Source organism: Marmota flaviventris, chromosome 8, assembly GCF_047511675.1.
Source record: "Marmota flaviventris isolate mMarFla1 chromosome 8, mMarFla1.hap1, whole genome shotgun sequence".
Lineage (NCBI taxonomy): Eukaryota > Metazoa > Chordata > Mammalia > Rodentia > Sciuridae > Marmota > Marmota flaviventris.
In genome coordinates, this window is record NC_092505.1 from 77,401,242 (window position 1) to 77,425,694 (window position 24,453).

Below are 24,453 nucleotides of genomic sequence, written 5' to 3' on the forward strand. Positions count from 1 at the left end.
AAGTGTACTTTCAAAACAGGGTCAGTTAGAATTGAAATTATCTCTGCTTCAGGCTGCATTTTGTGCTAGTTTTAATTGACCTGGGGAAAGGGCAGTTTTCAGGGAGTAGAGATACAAAGGAAATCTTCCAGTAATTAGAATGGAACACTTTATGATAGAATAATATCCTTTCGTTACCTAAAGGCAGAGGTATTTAGGTAATCCTCCTGCTGGCTGTGTAGCCAGACCACTGAATTGTTTTTTATTAATTGATAAACTTGGATTAGGATATTCATAGGACAGATGGCTTCACATTATTAGCTTCTTACTGCCTCCTCTTTTGTTTTGTTTACCTCAACTCACTATTTCTTTTGTATTTCAACAGTGATTCAGAATGTTACTCACAAGGCTTCCACTAAATCCCCAGATAAGACTCCCTATGGAGGACCGATACTAGGTGAGTCAACCTTGAAACCTATGTCTAGAATCAGCAGCTTAGACTGTCTTTTAATAATAGGGCCCTCAAGGAGTTTTGCATTGTGAGAAGAGCTGTTAAATTGTCAGTCTATTTCCTTTCACTGTGTACCATCCTGACCTCTGTGCCTTCCAGGCTAGCAGCCAAGAGACACTGCCTTTATCATGGTGTGTTCAAGAAGAATCTTTAGCCCATGCCCAGTGGGAATGATGGTGTTCATCCTACATGCCCACAGGGTTGTTTGAAGTTACATAGGAGTCTGTCTTGTATTGAACTGCTCTTTTAAAAGTCACTGTCATTGGGTTGGGGATGTAGCTTTGTGGTAAAATGTTTGCCAAGCATGTAGGAGGACCTGGGTTCAATCCCTATGACTACCAAAAAAAAAAAAAAAATCATTGATAATAATCTTGGTTCATCACACATCTTAAGCAGACATTTTATAATTTTTTAATCTATAGATTAAATCCAGAGGATTTCAGTAGTTCAGTTCTAAAAATGAAAAACACTCTATTTCAAAGGTATGATCATATTTTCTCCCAACATTTTAAATTTGAGGTCAAAACTGACTAACCAAAATAAACACTAAGCTTCATATTCTAGTACCTGGTGTTCTGAGCTTTATGTCATGATTGATTGTCTTCCCCCTATCTTATTTATATCTATTTCTTTGCAGTTCACCTTATTATACCAGGTCCTAATGACACCACTGTAAAACTTCCTACATCCATTATGTTTGAGATTTCAGATGCAATCAAGACACAATTAGGTAAGCAGCAAAATTCTACATTGACTTTTCAATGACTGAGTACTAGTACTGACTCAGGATTCTTAGGATATTCCAGGAATCTTGCAAATGAGATGTTTGATGGCAAAGTAAAAACCAGGAGCAAGGAGGTTGGAGTGTTAGAGATATTCATACAAATCACATTCTGTTACAAATATAAATATTTAACTATAGATGTTATATTTATATAAATGTATTTACATATGTTTTATAGACTCATTAAACTATGCTATCAAGGGGCCACAAGATATAGTCAATGAGAACTAATTTAAAGGTCAGATATATTAGAATTACTACACTTGAGATTGATATTGCTTCCTACTTCTAGAAAGAACTGTGTATGATTTCAGTGTTTAAAAACAAAACATAATTTTTGAAAATAGCAACAAAATCCACTAAAAGTGAGGCCAAGGAATAATTGTGGTGGTCTCTGGGCACCTTCTCCTTTTGAGTATCAAATTAGACTCTTAAATGTCCCTGTAGAAGAGGATCTCAAACTTGTTTGAGGATCAGAAGCACTTGATGGGCTTATGAACCTATAGACTGCTAGGACCCTGAGTTAATGATGAAGAGGATCTGGGGTGAGGTCTGGGAGTTTGCATTTTTAACAAGTTTCTAGGTAACTATGACACTACTGGTCCAGGGACCTCACTTTGAGAACCACCCCTCTATCTCTGGAGAACATTTGGATTGTTGGCAAATGGGAAAGGAAACAACATCATGTGGTACAAACTGAACAAGACATAAAAGAGAAAATGTTTTCTCTGAGCTAAACACTACCTAAGAACTTTAGCATTTAATATGAAATTGAATTAAGAAGTTGTGTGGATGAAGAAAAAACAGAAGCCTAAGCCCAAGTTTGGTAGCTTTCAATCAACAAATACTTATTAAGCATTACTCCATGCCTGAACTGCAAGTTCCTAGGAGCTATAATGGTGAGTTACACAAATTTATGCCTGCACGTACTGGAACTTCAGACACTATACTTCAGGGGAAAGGTCACTCTTTCAACAATGGAGCAAAATTAAGTTAATGCGTTTTCTTTTTTAGTTGAGAGAGAGAAAACACATGGCAAATGAGATATAACAAAAAGACTTTTAATAAAGTATTGTGGAAGGGAGGCAACATGATGGGATAGAGCCATCTATTCTCCATAAGACTGAACAATAACAACAGGTATGTAGCTGCCTGTTGAGGTGCATGACAGGGGGAGAGAGACTGGAATTTACTGAAGAGATAAAGGTGAGGTGAAACCTCGAGATTTTGTATAATAGACTATAGCAAGAGAAAGAGTACACCAGAACCCTGTTGAATAGCAACACATCCAGGGGAAGAAAATTATCCCCTTAGCCTAGGCATAAGGGAAAGAGAAGTCCCAGAGAGCTCCATTGGTACAGAATGCAATCTAAATGCTGAAGAGAACTGGGATTGACAAAGAGCTGATTTTAGTAATTCCCTGTATTTCTCCTGTAATCAGGAGCCATCTTAAGAAAAGTCTTACTGTCTGAGCTTATACTCTTTTGGGGGACAGAAATCCTAGCATTTTCCACTTCAAGGACCCTGTAGCCATTTAATTAAGAGGCTTCAGCAAGTGCATCTCACTGGTTAGTTTTGGCTTGGGGAGTGACTCTGACTCAGGCCTGCTTAGTTTTATGGTATAGGAAATGCACATGGCAATGCAGAATGTGCTTTCCTATAAAATCAACGGTTTAGGTTTACATGCCTTCTGAATCCAGGGAGTGCAGTCTCATGTGGGTTTCATGTGGGAGCCAGGTCTGAGGTCACCATGGTCAAGGGCAGCAGAGCTTATGGATTCTGAATACTGCTGCTCCTTCCCAGCACAAGATAAAGACTCTCTGTGACTCCATCCCTCCTCTCTGCTCTCAGAGGTGTCTGGGTTCACATCACAGTGCTTGGGTTGGCCCAGCTGATGGACTGTGTAGAGTATAAATCAAAGAAGATAATCTTTGCCTGGTACATTTTGCATTCCATGCTAGCTTGTTCCAGCATGCAGTGCAGAAGAGAGTAGAATTGTATCTAGTGTCAACCACAAATCACTCCTGCTAGTCACCCAGCTGAAAAAAAAATAGGGCATAAAAAACCCATAGCCATTGCATGAGAGGTGCATAGTCTAAGAAGACCTGAAGAGAAGCTCTGGAATCATCTACCCCAACACCATCATGGAGCACCTCAGAAAGAAGGGTTTTATTAAAAAAAAAAAAAATCCCCTTTTTCATGTTTTTATGCTTCTCCTTTGTCTTTTTTTTCCTGCTTTTTCATTTTTATTTATTTTTCTCCTTTTCAATTTTTTAGTTTTTTCTATTTTTGGTTTTTATCAATATTTTTGTGTGTGTGTGTGTGTTGCCAGGGATTGAGCCCCAGGGCCCTGTATCCATTGGATGGGTGCTTTTTCACTGATGTACACTCACAGCCCAGCTGGGAGGAATTATATGTTATTCCAGTGTGAACTTTAACAGATACTTCAACTTAAAGAACAGGGGAAGCAAAAGTTCCCAGTCATCAATCCATCATGCAGGAAAAGTTAGGGGGGGCTCTGAGGTTCACTCCTGGACAGGGACCCACATAGTAACAGCAGAGAGGAATAATACAACCATTGTGAACACCGCATATATAAGGGCTCTCTGCATTAATCATGCCCACGTCTTATCAGATCACACATTGTTAACAGGACTGTGGGTACCACAGAGAGGGAACTGTGATCTCAGCCCATACCTCGCCCTGTGAAACACCGGTAATTGTAGCAGTGTACAAACTAAGAATGAGAGCTTCACAGTTGGAGCAACCGGTATCAGAATTGCTTTCCAGTAACAGATTCAATATCAATAGTACCTATGGAAACTCCCAACCACCTAATAAAGGCTTCCGCTCCCACTTTAGGAATAACCACAGGGTTCACCCAATACTGTGCTGTATATACCAAACCTGCTCAAGTTTTCAGAGGGCCCTCACTCTTACAAGACCTATGAAAGAGTGCTTCCCTCAGATTCTTATACTGTATCCAAACCCACTAGTCACAGCCAAAAGAATCCATGGAGAAATTAAACTATAGAGTCTAATAGAAAATAAACTCAATATTGGACAACAAACCAATACTCTAAGATATGCTGTAAAGAGAAAACTGCTTACTAAGAAAGTCATCATACAAAAGTAGAAGAGCTATCCATATAAACAGATGTACAAATCTCAAAAACACAGGAAATATGAAAAGCAAGGTAATATGACACCTCCTAAAGTTCATAACTCCCTAGTAACAGATTCCAAAAATAATGAAGTGGATGAAATGCTAGATATGGATTTTAAAAGAATAATCCTAAGAAAGCTCAATGAAACCCAAGAAAATACAGATAAATGGTTAGATGAGTTAAGGAAGATAATGAGGAAAATTCAGTGAAGAGATAGAGATTTTAAAAAGAAGCAAACAGAAATCCTAGAACTGAAAAGCACAATAAATCTGATAAAAAATCTCTAATGAAAGCCACAAAATAGACTAGACCAGGCAGAAGAAAGAATATCAGGGATTAAAGGCAAGTACTTTGAAATTTCATACTCAAGCAAAAATAAGGAATGAAAAGAACATACAAGATCTCTGAGAAGCCCTTAAAAAAATCAAATTTTTCAGCTCATCAGCATTCCTAGTCAGAAGAATTATAGGCAGATGATGTAAAAACAACAACAACAACAAAAACTATTCAATGAAATAATAGTAGAAAATTTCCCAAATCTTGGGAAAGACATGGACATCCAGGTACAAGAGGCATTTAGAATAGATATAACCAGAATAAAAAGGACCTCTTCATGACATGTTAAATTGCCTAAAGTATAGAACAAAGAAATAACATTAAAATATGTAAGAGAGGGCTGGGGATGTGGCTCAAGCGGTAGCACGCTCGCCTGGCATGCGTGCGGCCCGGGTTCGATCCTCAGCACCACATACAAACAAAGATGTTGTGTCCGCCAAAAAACTAAAAAATAAATGTTAAAAAATTCTCAAAAAAAATATGTAAGAGAGAAGAAACAAGTTACATATAAAGGCAAACACTTAAGATTAATAGCAGATTCCTCAAAAGAAATTCTAAATGCCAATATATCATGGGGTGATGTATCTCAAATCCTAAAATTTAAAATTCCAAACTACCAACCAAAATTACTATTCCTAGCAAGGCTTATTCTTCAGAATTGAAGAGAGAAATAAAGACCTGACATGATAAGTATAAACTAAGGGAATTTATGACCACTCGACCAGAATTACACAAAATGCTTAAGGAAATCCTATAACCAGAAGAGAAAAAAAAAAATCACCATTGTGAGAGCACATGAAAACAAAATCCCACAAGAAAAATAGATATACAAATTACAAATAGGAAAGAATCAGTAGAGTAAGCCATCAAACTTCAAAGACCGATAAGAGCAAGTAAGGAATATTTAAAACAATCAGAAAAAAAAATCAGGAATGAGTCCATATCTTGAATAGCTCTGAATGTGAATTATCTTAATTTTCCAATGAAAAGACACTGCATGAGCTAAGAACAAGATCCAACCGTATGTTACCTACATGAAACTCACCTCACCAGCAAAGATATACATAGACTGAAAATAAAATGATAGAAAACAAAATCCAAAAGCAAGCAGGAGAGATATAGAAGGTCACTTTATAGGGAACATATAGGGAACAAATCATCAATAAGTTACAGTGGTTATGAATTTACATGTCAAAGCATCCACTTTTGTAAAAATACAAAACACATGTACCAAAAAAACCTACTAGACATAAAGAGAGAGATAGACCCCAATATCATAATTCTGGATGACTTCAAAGTCCCACTCTCACCAGTAGATAGAACATATAAACAAAAAATTTATAAAGAAACTAACAAAAAATTGCTAATTTGATAACAAATGAAATTACAAATTAACAAATTATACTCTAGATAAAATGGACTTAACAGACATTGTCTTAAACTAAACCACATATCAGGCCACAAACCAAGTCTTCACAAATTTAAAAAAGTTGAAATAGTATCTCACATCTTCTCTACTCACTAGTAAAGAATGAAACTAGCAATCAGCAGATAGACACTGTATAAATTATTCAAACACATGGAAAGTAAACATCATACAAAACCTATGGAGCGCAGCAAAAACAATTTTAAGAGGGAATTTTATAGTTTTTATAGTGAGTGCCTGTATTGAGAAAGAGAAAGACGCTGCACACCTGTAATCCCAGTGACACAGGAGGTTGAGACGGGAGAATTATGAGTTCAAAGCCAACCTCAGCAATGTCAAGGCTCTAAGGAACTCAGTGAGACCCTGTCACTAAATAAAATACAAAATAGGGCTGGGGGTGTGGCTCAGTGGTTGAGTGCCCCTGAGTTCAATCCCTGGTACCCCTCTCCCCTCAAAAAAAGAGAGATCTCATATGATCTAAATAAGAATCTCAAGGTCTTAGAGAAAAAAACAACTAACCCAAAACCAGTAGTAGGAAGGAATAATATGAATCACAAAAGAAATAAATGAAATGGAGACTAAAAATAAATAATACAAAAGCTCAATGAGTTGGTTCTTTGATAAATCAAGCAAAATTGACAAAAAGAATAGGGAATATTTTGAAAAACTGTATGTCAATCAATTGCAAAATCTAGAAGAAATGGGCAAATTTCTGAATGCATAAGACCTAGTAAAATTGAACCAAAAAGATATTTAAAAATCTAAATAGACAAATAAAAAATAATGATATTGAATCAGTAATAAAAGGTCTCCCCACAAAAAAAAAGCCCACTGCTAAATTTGACCAAAATCTTAAAGAATAATTAACACTGATGTTCCTCAAATTATTCCATAAAATAGAAGGAATCCTTCTCAACTCATTCTTTGAAACCATCATTACCCTGCTACTGAAACCTGACAAGGACACAAAAACAACAAAAAAGAAAAACTATAGACCTATATTCCTGATGAAGATAGGGGCAAAAGTCTCAATTTAAATACTTGCAAATAGAATTCAGCAGCACGTTAAAAAGATCATATACCATGATTAATTTGGTTTCATTCCAGGGATGCAAGGATGGTTAAACATGTGCAAATCAGTAAACACAATACACATAAGTACAATCAAGGATAAAAATTACATTATCATCCTAACAAATGCAGTCAAAATTTAATAAAATTCAACATCCCTTGATGATAAAATCTCTGAACAAAGTATCTATAAAAGAAGCATACCTCATTATAATAAAGGCTATATATGACAAACCCATAGCCAACATAATACTGAATAGGGAAATATTCAAAGCATTTCCTCTAAGAACTTTTTTCCAATTTTTTTTCTTTGGAAAACAGTATCATGAGGAGATGTTCAGTTTTGTTCACACAAAGCCAAGCAACTCAAGTTAGGCAAAAATGAAAACAGCAATTTCCATCTCTCTACGTGTTTTTCAAATATCTAGACCCCTTAAATTTTGCATAAGTAGAATTATTAGGATATGGAAGTTAATTTTTTTTATATTTTTCTCATTCAATGCTAGGCAACCAGTAAGAGTTTTAAAAAGTAAAATCTTAAGTTTCTCTCAAGTATTAATTTTAAGAAGTTTCTGGAAAGAGAAGGAGGAAAACCTTAGGTAGATGAAAGTATACAATCCAGGATTTTTGCACTCATCTGTTCTCTGCCCAGAGACTAAATTTTTCACCCTGTTTCTGGGAAGGACTTTTTGGAAGGAGAAGGAAAAATACCCAACCAATCTCATTTTCATTTTGTCCCTAATGTGTTCACCAAAACTACAAAGATCAGGGTTTGTGAAGGATGGTCAAAGTTGCTTCCCAGACGACTGGTGCCACTTTTGAACCAGAAGATGCTATGTTTTATTCCTTAGTCTTGAGTGATGTTTCCTGTTCATTTTTTTTTTTTTGCCAAGTTGTACTTGCTACCTTAATATGAACTCAGCCTTTTGTGCTTTTTCTAACTTAGGGAATTATATTGGATGGGGTTTTTTTTTTTTTTTTTTTGTATGATTCAGGATAGTGCTATTTTAATAAAAATGCAAATAAATGTGTAAATAAAAATAGGAAGTATCTTTTTAAACAAAATTTCTGGGAAAATACCTGTCTTAAACTTAGCATATGAAAAATTTCTTTTGCACTGAAGAGACTAATACTCAGTGTGTTTGAAAATATCCAGTATATCCAAGGAAAATTCTATCAAGTGTATTATCCTAACAGATCATGTTTCAAAAAAAAGACATGAAATTTGTCTTTAATCTTTTATTGTATAAAACATGTTTGGATATACATATATTTAGTGAAATAGTTACTATAGTCACATCAACTAATATCCAGTCATCCCCTTTCATAGTTAGTTACCTTTCTTGTGTGTGTGATAGGAGCACCAAAAATCTACTTTCTTTTCAAATATCTGGCATATAGTACAATATTATAACTGTAATCTTTGGGTTGAATCTTGTATTTCTGAACTTAATCATCTGTACCTTTTACTTTCTGTCCTGTATTTCTTCACTTCCTATCCCAACCACCCCCCCCCCAGCTATCTGCCATTTTATTCTCTATGTATTTGAATTTTTTAAAAAATGGTACGTATCAATAAGATCATACAGTATTTTTCTGTACGTGCCTGGTTGGTTTTACGTAGTATAATGTTCTCTAACTTCATTCAAGTTGTTACAAACAATGAAATCTCCTCCATTTCAAAAGCAGAATAGTATTCCATCATGTGTAGATACCAGTTTCTTGATTCATTCATCTAGTTTCTAGATACCAGTTTCTTGATTCATTCATCTGCAGTGGATCCTTAGGTTGTTTCCATATATTGGATGCTGTGAATAATGCCTCAGTGGAGATGGAGGTGCATCTATCTCTGAAGTGCTTGCTTCGTTTCCTTTGGGCATTTACCCCTTAGAAGGATTGCTGACTACCTTAAATGATAGCTTTATTTTTAACTTTTTGAATCATCTTCATACTATTTTCCATAATGATTATAACAACTTAAATGTTCCTTTCTCTACCTCCTTGTTTTCTCTTGTCTTTTTGGTAATAGCCATCCTATTGAGATGATCTCTTGTGTTTTTAATTTGTATTTCTCTAATGACTGGTGATGTTCATCACATTTCCCACTGACCATTTTTGTGTCATCTCTTCAGTCTTTGCCCAATTTACTTCAGATTATTTTTTTCTATTTTTTAAAAATATTTTTAATCAACACATACTAATTATACATATTTATGGGGAAAAATATGACCTTTTAACACATGTATTTAATGTGTCATGATCAAGTAAGAGTAACTGGCATATCTATCACCCTAGTGCACTTGATTGCTTTAGGAACATTGAAAATCCTCTCTACTACTAGTTTTGAAATATTCAATAAACTGTTGTCAACAATAGTCATTCTAGTGTGCGGCAGAACAGTACAGAGTTGTATGAATTCTTTATGTGTTTGGGATACCAGTCCTTATCAGGTACATGGTGTGCTAATCTTTAGACTCCTCTTCGTTTTGTTGATTGTTTCCTTTTCTGCGCAGAAACAATGTTTTTACAAAAAGAGCCTGGGCATAAACAGTTTTTTATACTACCAAGGGAGAAATAAACTTTCCTGAAGTTAATTATCACTGCAATCCAGAAAAGTTGTATTTTTTAAGAGAGTAAATTCCAAAAATAATATCCCTATTCCAGCAGAACCCATCACGGGACATCAAGAGATGTAATAGCTTTTGTTCTAGGAACACATGGTGTGAATAATGAAAGAAATAAACAAGAAAGCGAGTATTACACACTCATCTCCAAGGGATATTCAAAGGGTTTGCCAAAGCCAAGACTTAGCCTGCCAAATATTAAGGGAAACAACTATGCTGAAAAAGGTACAGAAGAATAATGGAGGAAAAGGAATTTCCTGAATCTTAGGTTGCATTTAGTTGGCATTTTATTTTCCTATTGCTGAGACTGCATAGTGTTAGTGAACACTCACAGGTTGACAGGAGAGGTCAAGATTCCCCCATTTAAGTATCTTCTCTGTCTCCCAATTTCTCTGACTTCTGAAATGCCAGATTTAGAAATAACATATGTCTTTATAAGGAATTAGTGAAAGTCTAAAAAAAATACAAATATCTCTTGGAAAGGTAGTTTGCCTTTTTTCCCCCAATAAGTCTAGTTTGGGGTTAACATAATTGAAAACCAAGGACTTGTATTGAATATAAGGAGCTAAAGCAGTTTGGAGCATAAGTCTAGGATCTGAAGGTTTGAAAAAATGGAGAAGAGTCTTAGGCAGAGAAGCATTGAGAACATAAGATATTAATAGGGAGAAAATTAGCACAAATCACCCTGATAGAAAAAAAGACGCTGGAAAAAAGAAAAGGAAATTTTCATTTTACCTTGAAAGAAAGAAAGAAACAAAGACAAATCTTCCTATAGTGCGTATTTAAAATACCAGAACCAGACCTCATGAAAAATAAAAATTTGTAATCTGAATGTTTCTTCATATAATCATCAGAAACAGTTCTAAACAAGAGTTGTTTACAAAAGATGTCAGGAAAATGTTAGTAAAATTTAGAAATTAAAATATAAAGATATATATATATATATATATATATATATATATATATATATATATATATTTTTTTTTTTTTATAAAATTATACTGGGTCTAGTTTTAGTTATGGAAGAGAATCCTTTTTCTTTATGCCATGCTAGCCAACTATGAATATTGATAATAAACTATTTCTGTTGTGCAAACAGGCTGTGCAGTGTACAAAACACACTCCACAATGGGTGGCAAGTATGTTACCATTTGACAGCTTTCAGATCCTGCCTGAGAATAATAAGCTCTCTGAAGGAATCACCTCCATTATATATGGAAAAGTGATTAGACAATTAGAAAGCCACCAACGGGTTAAACAATGAGATGGCTTTCTAATTGTCATTAATTTAAGTAAATAACTAAATTTAATGTGCCCACATTAACTAAAAAGAAGAAAATGGTCTTCATAAGAGTAATGTGAACTATAGAAGAAGGTTACAAAATTTGCACATTCAAAAAACTTTGAGAGAACAAATTAAATAGGTGGTTCTTACCATCAGGTGATTACCCCAGGGAGTATCTAGCAATGTCTGGAGACATCTCTGCTTGTCACAGTGGTGAGAGTGCTATTGGAATCCAGTGGGTAGAAGACAGAGGGGCTTCTAACTGTCCTGCAATGAATAGGGCAGCACTCCCCAACACACAAACTATCCAACCTCAAATGTTGACAGTGCCACTATTGAGAAACCCAAGTTCTTCATAGCCTTTGGACACTCAAAACAACAACAAAATCCTATCTGATTCTTTAATCAGCTCTAGGTGGTATGATCATGGTATCTAAAAAAATGCATGAATTCTTGTATGTCACTAAACTAGTTCAAAATACTATAAGTGGGTCACAGATTGCATGTGCTAAATAATTGAATAGAGTTAATCCCAAGAACATTTTAAAATTGGAGAATGTCTTAATCATTGGAAAAGTCTAGTTTAGAAATATGCTTTCTTTGAAAAAGGACACCCAAATTTTAGAAGGAAGTGTCCCAAATAGTTGCATAAAGAGGAGGAAAAAATGAAAAAAGTAATTTCATTCTTTGCACTGAATTCCCACAGAGACCAAAAGAAAAGATCTATGTTAACATGTGGCTCAAATAAAAGTTACTGTTCGTTCTTTATTTTTTTTTTGACACAATTTTTTCCAAATAACTTATTTCTCTTTGTCAGTTATTTGTGTTTTTTCAAAATTAATGCCGTGGCCTGTTATATTTTTTTTTACCATATATAATAATGGAAAATTTGTATTTATTGATTTCTTTTTTAAAAAATTAAGCATACTTAAATATAAAAATTTGAGGAACTTTTGTAATATAAACTTATACCTTCAGGAAACTATTTATGAATCAGAATGACAAGATTTATCCAAGTATTGTAGTGGCACTTTTTCTTCATGCTGATGGCAACTTAAATCTTACACAATTAGCTGGGGTTAAGAAGAAGGAATTTCAAAGTCTATACTTTGAAATTTCATAAAATAAATTTCATACTAGATCCTGGTAGAAATATACAATGAAGTTGACTGGTAAAAAGGGATGTATGTTTAGTTTTTAAAATGGTTTATTACTTGATGGTGTTTTGATCAAGGTGTTATGGGACACTGTACTATAAGGAAGTGAGGTAAATTGTTTGTACTCTTACTTTTTAGCCAAGAATGAAACTTTGGCATTACCTGCTGAATCTAAAACACCAGAGGTTGAAAAAATCCCAGCACAGCCAGTTACAGGTAATGAGATGAGATCCTTCTGTTGATATTGAGAAAAGAAGTAACATTTTTTTTTCAAAGTGAATTATGTACTAGTCTCTATTTTTTTTTCAGTGAAGACATAGTAGGAAATTTACTTTGATCCCCAAACAAGAGGAGGATCTAGGTCTCTAATGTTTGAGAAATGAATGATTGAATCATGAAGTGTTAGATAATATGTAAGTTGTATATTTTACTTTAAATGAAAGTTGTTACATTGGCATTAAAATAGTTTTACACTAAAATGTATTACCATGGTTTTAGTGCTTTTTTTTCCTATAAAAACCTGAGACCATTTTTCATTGCTTTCCTTTCACAAGTGGTCTGTTTGGCAAAACTGCTTTATATCTGTCACAAGCCTCTAGCTTGATAGCTGTGAAAATACCCTGGAATCACTTAGAAACAAATGCACCTGGGAGATGAACAACCTAGTATAAAGAAAATATGATAGTTCAACAAAAATACTTTAAAGAATGAATGTAGTAAACATATTCCCCAGAGTTTATCACTGTTACTAATAAACATTCAACTTCTCTCAATGAAACTATCCAATCTAGTCCTCTGGGGATACATTAATATCTCAAGTACAGAGTTTTTGCCAGAGCTATACCACCTTATCCAAACAAACTTCTGCCAAGAATTTCCCACAATCCACACTTAGCAAAGTAACTCCGATCTGAAGTCAATTTTTCAATCCACAAAACTGCCATTACTTGGAATATCCATTATAGTTACTTTGTATCAAACTTTTGGACTTGTAGCTGATCCAGAGAAGATATGATTGATGTGGTAATAAGATAGCATCAAGAAACATATTGAATTAGGAATATTTCTGACAGAGCACATATATTCCTGCCTAAAGAGAGATTGGACCTTCATCCCCACCTTCATAGGACCGAGGTAGAAGCTACTTAAGACTACTGAAATAAATGGCTTGGGTGAAATTCCTGGTAGTGTTCTGGTTTCAACACAATTGGTCAGTACCCAGAAGAGCCCAGACATGGCCCAGTGGGTGATTCCAAGTCCTTCTCTGCCTCAAAGCTTCTACCCATTTTTCCAAGTTGTACTTTCTTCTCTTAGCACAGTGTCTGATGAGAGTCTACAGATTTATTAATTCTCTGCCAAACCCTCCTCAGAATTTTCCACTTTAGAAATACTTAGGCAACAACCACAACTTATTATTCAGTATTGTGTTTATTTCATGTTCTTACCCTGCAAAATTCTAGCTCACATTTCATTCAAGATCTCAGTAACCATGGTTCTTCTTTCACCCAAATTATTTACCTGAGCTGTTCACTGCCTTTAACCTAGCAGTTGGAACAGCCCTGTGGTTGAGTATTTGAGTCCTGATCATAATTTCAACCCTGTTCCAAGCTTTATAAGTTTGATGTGGTTTGAGAGAAAAATCCGATAATGTAAGGGCTTTAAGTAAATCTTTTAGCCTTAGGTCATTCTTTTATTTGCCCATTTATTTAATAAACTACTCTGTACTTGTTTACTGTAGCATTGCACTAAGCCCTAGAGATAAAGAAAGACAAAAATAATAAAAATAATAATTAATGCGATAAATGTTTTAACGGAGGTCAGTGTGATGTGCTTTTGCAGAACACACAGAAAAGGGGACCAAGTCCAGAAAGGACAGGTGGGGAAAAGAGTGCCCAGGCACCTGGTCCAAGCCAGGAAGTCCTTAACATTAGGATCTGAAAAGAAATGGGTTGTATAAATATCAGCTGGTAATTCTAAAGCCAACAAATGATGTCTTGTGGCCTTTGATTGATTCATCATTTATCTTAATTAGTTGTCCTTTTTTTTTTTTTTTAAATCTTTCAGTGATTCCTGAAATAGTTCCCAGAACCATTAAACCCACTGTGTCTAGTGAAGTAGATGTTTCAGAAACAACACTAGGTAATTCTAAGAACTTTTTCCCCCCCTTAAACAAAAAGACTGTTGCAAAAATCTCCCAACCTTCATAGAAAAGTAAGCACAGTGCTTTAGCCTGCCCCTCCCTCCCTTTCCTCTCCCCACTGTTCCTCTCTTTCTCCTTCACCCTATTTCCTGGCAGTTACTTTCCCATTTCCTAGGCCATTTCTTTCCAAGATGTAACACATACCTTGATCTTATGACTGATCTTCTAGGCAGAGCTGGATGCTAGATGCTAACTGCATGCCCTTTTAAAGCTGTCTCTTGGGTTGGATATACAGAATACCATCTTTCAACCTCCAACTTTGGAAGGGTGGGAAAAGCCTGCAAGTCTTGACTGTCCGCGCCTTCTGCTCAGATTGGCTTTTGGAAGTCTTTTGCATACTGAACTCAGGAAGAATCCTCCAAAGAGTCCTCCTATTTAATAAGAATTTCATGTTACTCATATTTGCTATTTTTTCCCAAGAGAATCTAACTTGCTTGTTTGTTCTCTTCCCCTGAAGAATTTCATTCTGCACTTGTAATGTTGATATTCTGAAAGTACATCCTTCAAATTTTAACAGCTATATAACTCTTCCAGGTTTGAAAGTCAGTTCACCTCTTGCCATATGAAGCATCAACTGCTTTTGCACTTGAGTGTTGTGAAGGTTGCTGTGTATGATCATGGTGAAGCAAAATCAGGTCATGACTCAAGGTGTTGCTAACTGCATTCTTCTTTATTGCAGTTCTCAGTGAAAGGACTCCAGAAGCATTGCAAACTATTCTAATGCCTAAGTTTGAATTGCCCCTGAGCACTCTAGGTAAAAATGATTAAACACTGCACTTTTATTATTTATTACCTTGGAAATTTTATGTATGCTTGATATAAATCCTTAGGTTATTGCATACAAATTCATCTCCCTAGAAGGAAGAACAAATTGTTTATAGAACCATGAGTTCCTCAACACCCAAGCCCTTAAATGTGCTAAAAATCTGTATAATTTTGAATCCTAAAGAGACCCTTCATATGATAAATGCATTGGTGTATATTTTTTTCTTTTTAGTGGTCACATTTTCATGTTTGATTCTTTCACTCATAGTCATTTAATTGAACAAATTGAATTTTCTGCACAGTTGTTTTTACTCAATTGTCTCTCTTGATAGAGTAGATATATTTCTACAGACTCCTTAGAATTTCTTAGGATTAATTGCTTAGAATTTCTTTATGAGTGCAATATTTAAAAAGATGAAGTAACATATATATAAAACCACATAGGTACAAAAATTACCTTTAAAAGCTATCAGGTAGATATTTTCTAATTCAAATGTATTTGGTGCTTGGTTTAAAATTAAATGAAGCTGGGTGTGGTGGCACATGCCTGTAATCCCAGTGGTTCAGGAGGCAGATGCAGGAGGACCATGAGTTTAAAGTCAGCCTCAGCAGTTTAGCGTGGCGCAAAGCAACTCAGTGAGACCCTGTCTCTAATAAAATGCAAAATAGGGCTGGAATGTGGCTCAGTGGTCGAGTACCCCTGAGTTCAATCCCCAGGGCCAAAAAAAAAAAAAAAAAATGAAATGAAGTATACCTGAGAGCACATACAAGCATAGCTTATATACCTCAGATATACTGGCTTAACTAGAAAATATTGGAAAAGAAATATTACGTTACTGTGCATTTAAACACAAAAGTAAGAAAGATTCATCATTTGACATGAAATCATTCCTGTTGTGTTTACTGACTTTGCAAGCTTGAAATTTTGAAAGTCTCTTCTCTTATTTGCACCTCCAGTCATAACTGTCCTGTGTGTTTCATTACAGCTCCAAAAAGTCTTCCAGATTTTCCTGAGGCAAAAACACCCTTCCCTTTTGAGAAACCACGGAGTACTTTTGGTAATAAATGTACCTTATATTTGATGTTTAAAATGTGGGTGGTGGACTGGGAATGAAGCCCAGTGGCAGGATACTTACCTAGCATGCATGAGGGCTTTGCATTGCTTATTCTGTAGGACACATTTATTGGGTCCTAGCTCTGCAAACCTCGATGAACTAATTAATTCTGTTAACTCAGGCAAACAAGTCATTTCTTTGACAAAAAAAGAAAAGAGAAGAAAAAATATCCTATTTGATTAAATTTTTTCACATTCAGTAAAAATTATCAGTCTATTTATTTGGTGCAATTCAGTTGCTTAGTTTTCTGTGCTTAAAAATGTTGAGAGTGTGATCTGAAGCTCTCGTCTCTCCCTAGCCACTGATCGCATGCTGTATGGATGGGCATATATTGATTTCTTCTCAATACTTAATGACTTTTGATGCAGTCTTCTGGTGACCACTTCACCATACCGGTGATCTATTCCTGTCCTTTTTCTCTTTAAAACAAATACTCAGGAAATTCTATTTCTTTCCAATATAGCTTCAAGTGAAAAGCCATGGATGGTACCTACAGCTAAACCATCTGAAGATTCCAAAGTTGTACAGCCTCAAACTGGTAATTGCATCCTTTAAAAAAAAATAATCTTTTTTTATTTTTTATAGGTTACTTAACTGATTACCAATATATTTTGTGGCAAGTGGAAAAACTATAATATATTCCTTATATTTATATGAATCACATTTTTCCCCAATATAAAAACCAAATGTTTTGTACTTGTTTCAAAGATATATGTTTTAATTTCTGGATACATTATTAGGAGTCTGGCTAGAATGAACTATGAATTGCCCCACTGGTTTTCTAGAGATCTGTTTAGTGACATGAGAGCAGTAACAAAAGTGCATCATGTTAAATCATGTCTGATTTAGCTGCACGAGCTTAATATTTCCCTTGCAAGTGGATACTTGTTTCATTTTTGGTAAAATAATTCAACAAACTTGAGCTTACTGTGCGCAAGCTATTATGCCAAGTTCTAAAATCTGTAAGCACACCATGATAGAGAGGAAAGCCTGCACTTTTTAGGAGTTAATAGCAGGTCTTACTTTCAGTCCCAGCTCTCTTACTAACTATGTGATTTAGCTATTTATCTTTACTTTCTGGTCTTATCTTACTTTTCTCTTGGGAATTCTTGTGTTCGACCTATTAAATTAATGAGCTAACTTCCCATTCTCAAAAAGTAGATTCTCTTTTTTTTGGTACTAGGGATTGAACCAGTGGCACTCAACTACTGAGCCACATCCCCAGCCCTTTTTTGTATTTTATTTAGAGACAGGGTCTCACTGAGCACTGAGTTGCTTAGGGCCTCACTAAGTTGCTGAGGCTGGCTTTGAACTTGCGATCTTCCTACCTCAGCCTCCCAAGCCTCTGGAATTACATGCATGTGCCACTGTGCCCAGCTCCATCATTCTTTATTTTAATGCCTAGCAGTCAACTAAAAAAGAGGCTATTCAGCATAAAGAATCATAAGAAACATCCTTTGTGATTGCTTCATAATTTTTTGTTTTATTTTAATTTTTGTGAGCTTCTAATTGTTGTGACTTTATTTTGAATACATGTCATATGAAGCTAGACGTTTTTGTAATGAAGTTAAATACATAAACATTTTGTGGTATACTCCAGAGTCTAGCAGAATAGTAGATTTGAGAAAGGATGAAGAATAAGCCCCTAGACACACAGATCTTAGTCAAGTTATCCTTTCTGTAGTAAATATAATAAGTGCAAATTTAGTAAAAGATACACGATGATATCAAATTAAGTGTGTGTGTCTTTACGATCTCCCCATTTTCTCAAGTAGCAACACAGTTAAAAATTTCCATGGGTTCGAGCCATTTGGGAAACCTGGGATGGGTCTTTTTAATCCTTGGTGTCCTTAATCGCTGACACTAACATTCTAGTACAATTAGTTTAAGTGGGTACAAAAAGAGCAATGCAGCCATCTGAGAGTAAAATCTGGGGGTCCTGAATGTAGTGTCATATTGAGCCTGTAGTTCCACCAGCTATCACACCAGCCCAACTCCATTCTAGTTACAGAGCTACATCTAGCCTGGGAGCATCTCTGTTGGCCTATCTGCAGCACCATGACAGCCCTGGCTGCGAGTCCCACATCCCACCAGAGTGCCAGATCTCCCAAACCAAATGCTTCAGATCCCTTTCATCTCTTAGATTTAGGGCTATGACATAGGTGACACAAAATTCTCTTGGGTTTTCCTTAAGCAGCACTTAGGTTTTGGTTTCTCTGATTTTTTAAAAAAGCAAACTGAAACCTCAATGAAACCATTTATGAAATTTTAGAACCTAGAACATGAATTTGTATATAAAGCCTGAGTTGGGCCAACTACCAGGGAGTATGGAGAGCATGTTTGGGAGTGAGTGAAGACTGCAGAGTTATAGAGAAAAATAGATGATATGGGAAATCCCAATAAAGGAAAGGTTGCTTTTACCTTTAGTCCCAGAAGAGGAATATTCTGGTCTTACCTTGATGGAGTATGGATAACAAAAAATGCAGCAGAAAGCAGCCTCATTATTCAGCTGCTTCACAATACCTGGGCAGCCTTAGGCTGTCAGGGAACCCCAACTGTTAATCCCCAGCCTTCTCTGGGCACTAAGTTGGGACCTGTCATTGGCTCCAACTATTGTTTAGTAAATGACATTTTTAGGCATGAGCTTTAGCCCCAGAAATTTCCCAGCCTTCCCTTTTGACATTTGTCTATTCCTGCTACTTATTATGATCCTTGGACCAAAATATTATTGCTGTAAACTCAATTAAAATACAATGGGCTCCACTATAGGTTTGTTGAATGAGGATCTGCTATCTAACAATATCCCCAGGTGACTTGCATGGCATTCAGATTTGAAATGCACTACCTAATTGTGGTATCCTATGATATTTCACATGGTACAGGCAAGAATCATCAGGAATGGTCACTAACAGAGCATTTTAGGCATAAAATCAATATAAGACTTATTTCTTATAAAGAAATAAAAAATGATTGGGTGATTAAGTATCTTCTTTTTTTTGTTGTTAATGTGCAATGCATCCATATATACTCTAGTAAAAGTATTCTGTGGCAACTTCCTAAGTCATGTTAAATTTCAAGTTAAAAATACATATATACATTATTTGTGATTTTAAGAGTTGATATATTCACATATAGTCCTTTCATTTCAGCTTTTCTTATTTTTAATTGATTTGTGTACATTTGTACATGTATTAAGTTGATATTTCCCATTTAATTTCAGTACATATGATTATTTTCTAGTTACTCAGGTAGCTTCCTGATGCAATTGCTTTTAGAATGGAGAGATGGAGACAGTGCTTAAATGGTGGCTCACAAAATCAGTGGCCCCATTTTTAGTTTATCCTATAACAATATATTTTAGCTGATATTAATGACATTATTATAACAACATATATTTTGTTTTTCAGTATAATGCTTCTATATTTACTGTCAATTTCTTTTACCCAAAGACCAGCAAAACCCCCGAGGAGGGGAATATATTTAGAATTGTTTAATTATTATGATAACAGAGAACACAAACTATAAGTAACTAGAGGATTTCTTAGAGGATGTTGGAAAAGACTTATTGCAGGAATTTTGCTTATATTAAGTGATTGGCAGAAGGGTCCAAGAAAGTACAGTTTTGCTCTGGATTGGCAGTAAGTATGGACATGAGTATCTTCGTGATTCTTAACTAGAAGGCAAGGTAAGCAAAACAAAGCTAAAGGCATGAATGGTAAAACAGCACAAGGTGCCCACATTGGTGAGAATGTGGCAGAGTAAGGCTTGTGGTTTGGATGCTGTTCATGTTTTCATTTCTGTTCTGTGTTCTGAATGATTACAGCATACTCTTGATTTTCCCTTGATCCATCAAAGTCAGAGTGATCTCATCTAATATTGGTGTTCTTTGAAACTGTTGACATTTGACAGGAGGGCGCCATAACCCACTTGTGAGAGCCAGGCCACCCTGGATTCCCAGGCAACTCTTCTCTGGATCAACCACTATATATGATTTATTATTGTAAAATATATTTTACTTTGGCATTACCATTCTGTATCAAAAAAAGCAAGAATGAGTGCTCCAAAAAAATTCTGTACCACTTTTGACACAAAAGACTATTATAAAATTATTTCATTCTGGTTACTGAAATCCCTGGGTCCTTTCAACAGTTTTTGGCAACAGTAGAATAGGCTATTTGAAGTTTGGAATAGCTCAGGAAATATGATATATATAATCATCAAATATACTCTTTTCCTTGTTCAATCTATTTGAACTAAACTTTCACTAGAACTGTATTGTGCAATTTCATTATTTGGAATTGTATTTTATATAAATCTTCTATAAAGTGTGTTTAAGTAGAGTTGATTGGTGGTGATTTCCTTGGGAAATCTAATTTTCCATAGTGTATATAAAGGAAATCATAAAATGTGTTCTGCATCCCAGAATATAACATTATTTATATATTTTGTATTAAAAGAAACCTAGATTTTAGAATACTTAAGTGCTTATAGCAGTTATTCAGGAAAAAGTCCATCTTCCTGATGATACAGTAGAATTGATCCTTTGTTCTATTAGAAGTTGGTCAGATCACTACATTCTCCTTTGTCATAGGAGTTCTAGAAAAGCTCTCACCTATAGGAATAGGAAAGACAATGGAATGAGTCAGACATAACTTACCTATGTTCCCGTATGAATACATAACCAGTGGAACTCCATAGCATGTACAACCACAAGAATGGGATCCTAATTAGAAAAAGTCATACTCCATACATAACATGTCAAAATACACTCTACTGTCACGTATATCTAAAAAGAGCAAATTTAAGAAAAATAGAAAAGGTCTCATCTTCCACCCCCAGTTGAATTATGCACTTGTATGCATGTAATCCACATGCTGTGAGTCATTTATCCACTGGAATAATTAGTATTTGCATGATGATTTTCTCCTAAGAAATCTGAAGGGTTAATTGTACAGCATCAGACTGGTCCTTCCAAAGTTCCTGAAGCTGCCAGTTATTTTCTTTTATATTGAGGAGATGCTCGAGGGACTTAGGTCTGTCAAGATAGAAGATCAAAAGTTAGACTCATTCATTTCTTTCATAGTCTTCTCTTCAGAAAAGTTAAAAGTGAAACAGTGCCATAGAGCTTGCTTTGAATTTTTGAGAACTTTCACAACAGAGAATTAAATGTTCTTCCTGGATCTACATGCCTTCTAGATAGATTAGAAACAATAAATGACCTGTGAGAGACTGGCCAGTCCTTGAAATTTATTCTTACTGTGAATGTGATTACTAATATGCAAGCTGTAGATTAAGAAAGAGATGGGTTAATAACAATCTCTCAGAACTTTGGTTTCTCCATCTTCAATAATATATAAATTTTTCATTAGGTGTTTAGTCTTAGAAATAATGTATGAATCAATTAATAGAATGGAGTCTCACATTGACTGTATCCCTTTCCACCAAACTGACCATCCCAAACTTTCTGAATTGCTGCATACAATTATAATACTAATAAAAACAATAAGAGTTTTATTAAATTATTTAATGAAAAAAAGGTAGAAGAATAAAAAAGACTCAGCGCTTTGGTGGGAAGGGATGCAGTCAAGATCAGTGATCTCAAACGCAAAATGATTTCATGTTTGTTTTATCTATAGAAATCTCTCTGCCTCTTCTTCCCCGAAAGTGTTTAGAATTTCTCTCCAAATTTATAGACTTATTTCTAAAACTATTTTTTCCTGGAGTTCCCCCCCCCAAAAAAAAGAAAACAAAAAACTAGAAGTAGTTTTCTTCCAGAGACTTACCCTGACAGAGGATCAAAATGGATGATGGTCTGCTTAGTCTTTTCATTGCAATTAACTTTGGGAGCTTCCTTTAGGAGGTCATCTCTTATGATTTTCTGTGTTGAATTCTTTCCATACATTGTAGAACTCTAAGAAATTGAAACATGTACTCGAGCTCTCTAAATTATTTAAAGACTTGAAAGTTGAAGTGATCAGCATACACAAAGAGTGGTACACAGGTTAGGAAGTTTGGCCACAGACTCTACTTTTCAGAGCCGTTGAAAAGAAGTAAACTCTACGTTTGGATCTTACAGCCTGCCCTGTGAGGTGTTGATTAGCACAGATCTAGCCCACCCAACTGGATTAAGCCCTGGAGAGAGAAACAGTAGGAATGAGTAGTGGTGTTGATGCTTGAAAGCAGGAAAATAGAAGTCAAGCATAGCAGATGGTTTACAGATTCACTGTGGTCTCTTCAAGATTTATAGCCACAGCCTTTAATTTTATTTCACAAACATTTTCTCGCAGGCAATACTTTAACAGATTTTAAGGCCAAGCAGAAAGGTATTTTGTTTTCCCATTAACCAAAGAAAGCAGTATCCATGAATTTAAATAGCACTGAGAATTCTGTGTGGTGGTGTGTTTTTCTCTTCTGGTTACTTGTTGTATTTTTTCATTACTACTACTTGTATGTTTTTAGAGTCTTACCTCCATGGCAGAGTAAAGCCACACAAACCCATGGAAGGTATGTGTGTAATAGAGGAGCAGATTTGTATACACACATTTGTGTATCATAATTAAAGGATATGATAATTCCCCAACCTAAGCCAGAAAGTCCTTTCAAAAAGCTTAAACTACCTATCTGTCAAAAATTACCATTAATTAATTTATTTAATGAGTGTTTTGCAGATAGATTTTATTGGGGATCCACCATGTACTGAGCTCTGGAGTATATAAGCCTAGTGTGTATAAATATGACAGACTTTGTACTTTAAAAAAGGTATATTGTCTAAGAATTTATGTTTGAAAAGGAAAATATATTACAAGGTTATTAACATTCAAGGAATTTAAATGAAATGATAAATTCTCAATTATTTGAAACATTTTGTCTGTGTGAGATCACATTTTCAGAGCACTATCAGGGCGTTTTCATGGTAGGATTTCTATCCACTAGATTTTTAAAGTAAAAATGCACAGCAAACAAAATGTGATTAACAAATATGGTCTTAGGAAGTTCTAAAGAAGAATATTTTTCTGAAAAAATCTGAAGGTAATGGTAAGTTATTACTGTTTGGTTGATAGCAAGGACTGAACCCAGGGATACTTAACCACTGAACCACATCCCCAGTCCCCCCCACTTTTTAAATTTTTTTTTAAATTTAAAGACAGGGTCTTGCTAAGTTGCTTAGGGTCTCTCTACTTTGCTGAGGCTGGCTTTGAACTTGTGATCCTCCTGCTTCAGCACCCCTACCCCAGAGACTAGGATTACTGGTGTGTATCACTGTACCCGGTCATTACTGCTTTTGTAAGGAAATTAATACTGCTTTTTACAACCTAATGAACCTATTTTGTTGCATTAGAATTCTCTAACAACTTTTGGTCCCATGTATGTTCTTTGAATTCAAGATCAAAGATGCTGCTTAGTTTCAAACAGCTGTAACATTTTATCCCCTACAGAGAGGTGATAAGTCATAATATATGGGAGTATTCTCTGGACTGTTTATCAATTTTATAGCTGGAGTAGACTTGCAGTAACTAGGCCTAACTGTTTTGTGAATTTTACTTTGGCATAGAGGTACATATACAAGAGGTTTTATTCTTTACCTTTTTAAAAATTCTTTTTATTTATATATAACATTGGGATACATTTTGACATAATCACAAAAGCATGGAATATAATTTGCTCTAAATCAGTTCCCAGAACTTTCCCCCTCCTCCCTTCCCTCTCCTCCTTCCCCCCTTCTCCCTTCCCCATGCTTTTCTTTCTGTACTAATCTTTCTGTAATTTATTTATAGTTTTTTATTAGCATCTTGTGGATGCACTTGATGTTGGGATTCACTGTGCAGTATTCATGTACATACATGGAAAAGTTTCATCAGATTCATTCCATTCTTCTTCCTTTTTCCCATCCCTCCTTCCTCCTCCTCAATCCCCTTTATCTACTCTACTGATCTCTGTTTTAATGAAATCCCCTCTCCCTTTTCTCCTTTCTCTCTCTGTTCCTTTCTGGGTTTTGAAAAGAAATTAAGAGCTATTGATTTTCAGGGAACTTT

At 35.3% G+C, this 24,453-nt stretch overlaps 1 protein-coding gene across 6 annotated transcripts in view; it reads left to right on the plus strand.

Annotated features, from left to right (window-relative positions):
- The window catches only part of Abi3bp (ABI family member 3 binding protein), a 242,906-nt gene that overhangs the window by 110,219 nt on the left and 108,234 nt on the right, over positions 1 to 24,453 (plus strand). For all 6 annotated transcript variants that reach the window (XM_071615402.1, XM_071615403.1, XM_071615405.1 and 3 more), the window contains exons 8-14: positions 365 to 436; positions 1,128 to 1,220; positions 12,479 to 12,556; positions 14,405 to 14,479; positions 15,220 to 15,294; positions 16,292 to 16,363; positions 16,884 to 16,958. In XM_071615402.1, coding sequence (XP_071471503.1) covers positions 365 to 436; positions 1,128 to 1,220; positions 12,479 to 12,556; positions 14,405 to 14,479; positions 15,220 to 15,294; positions 16,292 to 16,363; positions 16,884 to 16,958 — 540 coding nt within the window. The remainder of the gene's footprint in view (positions 1 to 364; positions 437 to 1,127; positions 1,221 to 12,478; positions 12,557 to 14,404; positions 14,480 to 15,219; positions 15,295 to 16,291; positions 16,364 to 16,883; positions 16,959 to 24,453) is intronic.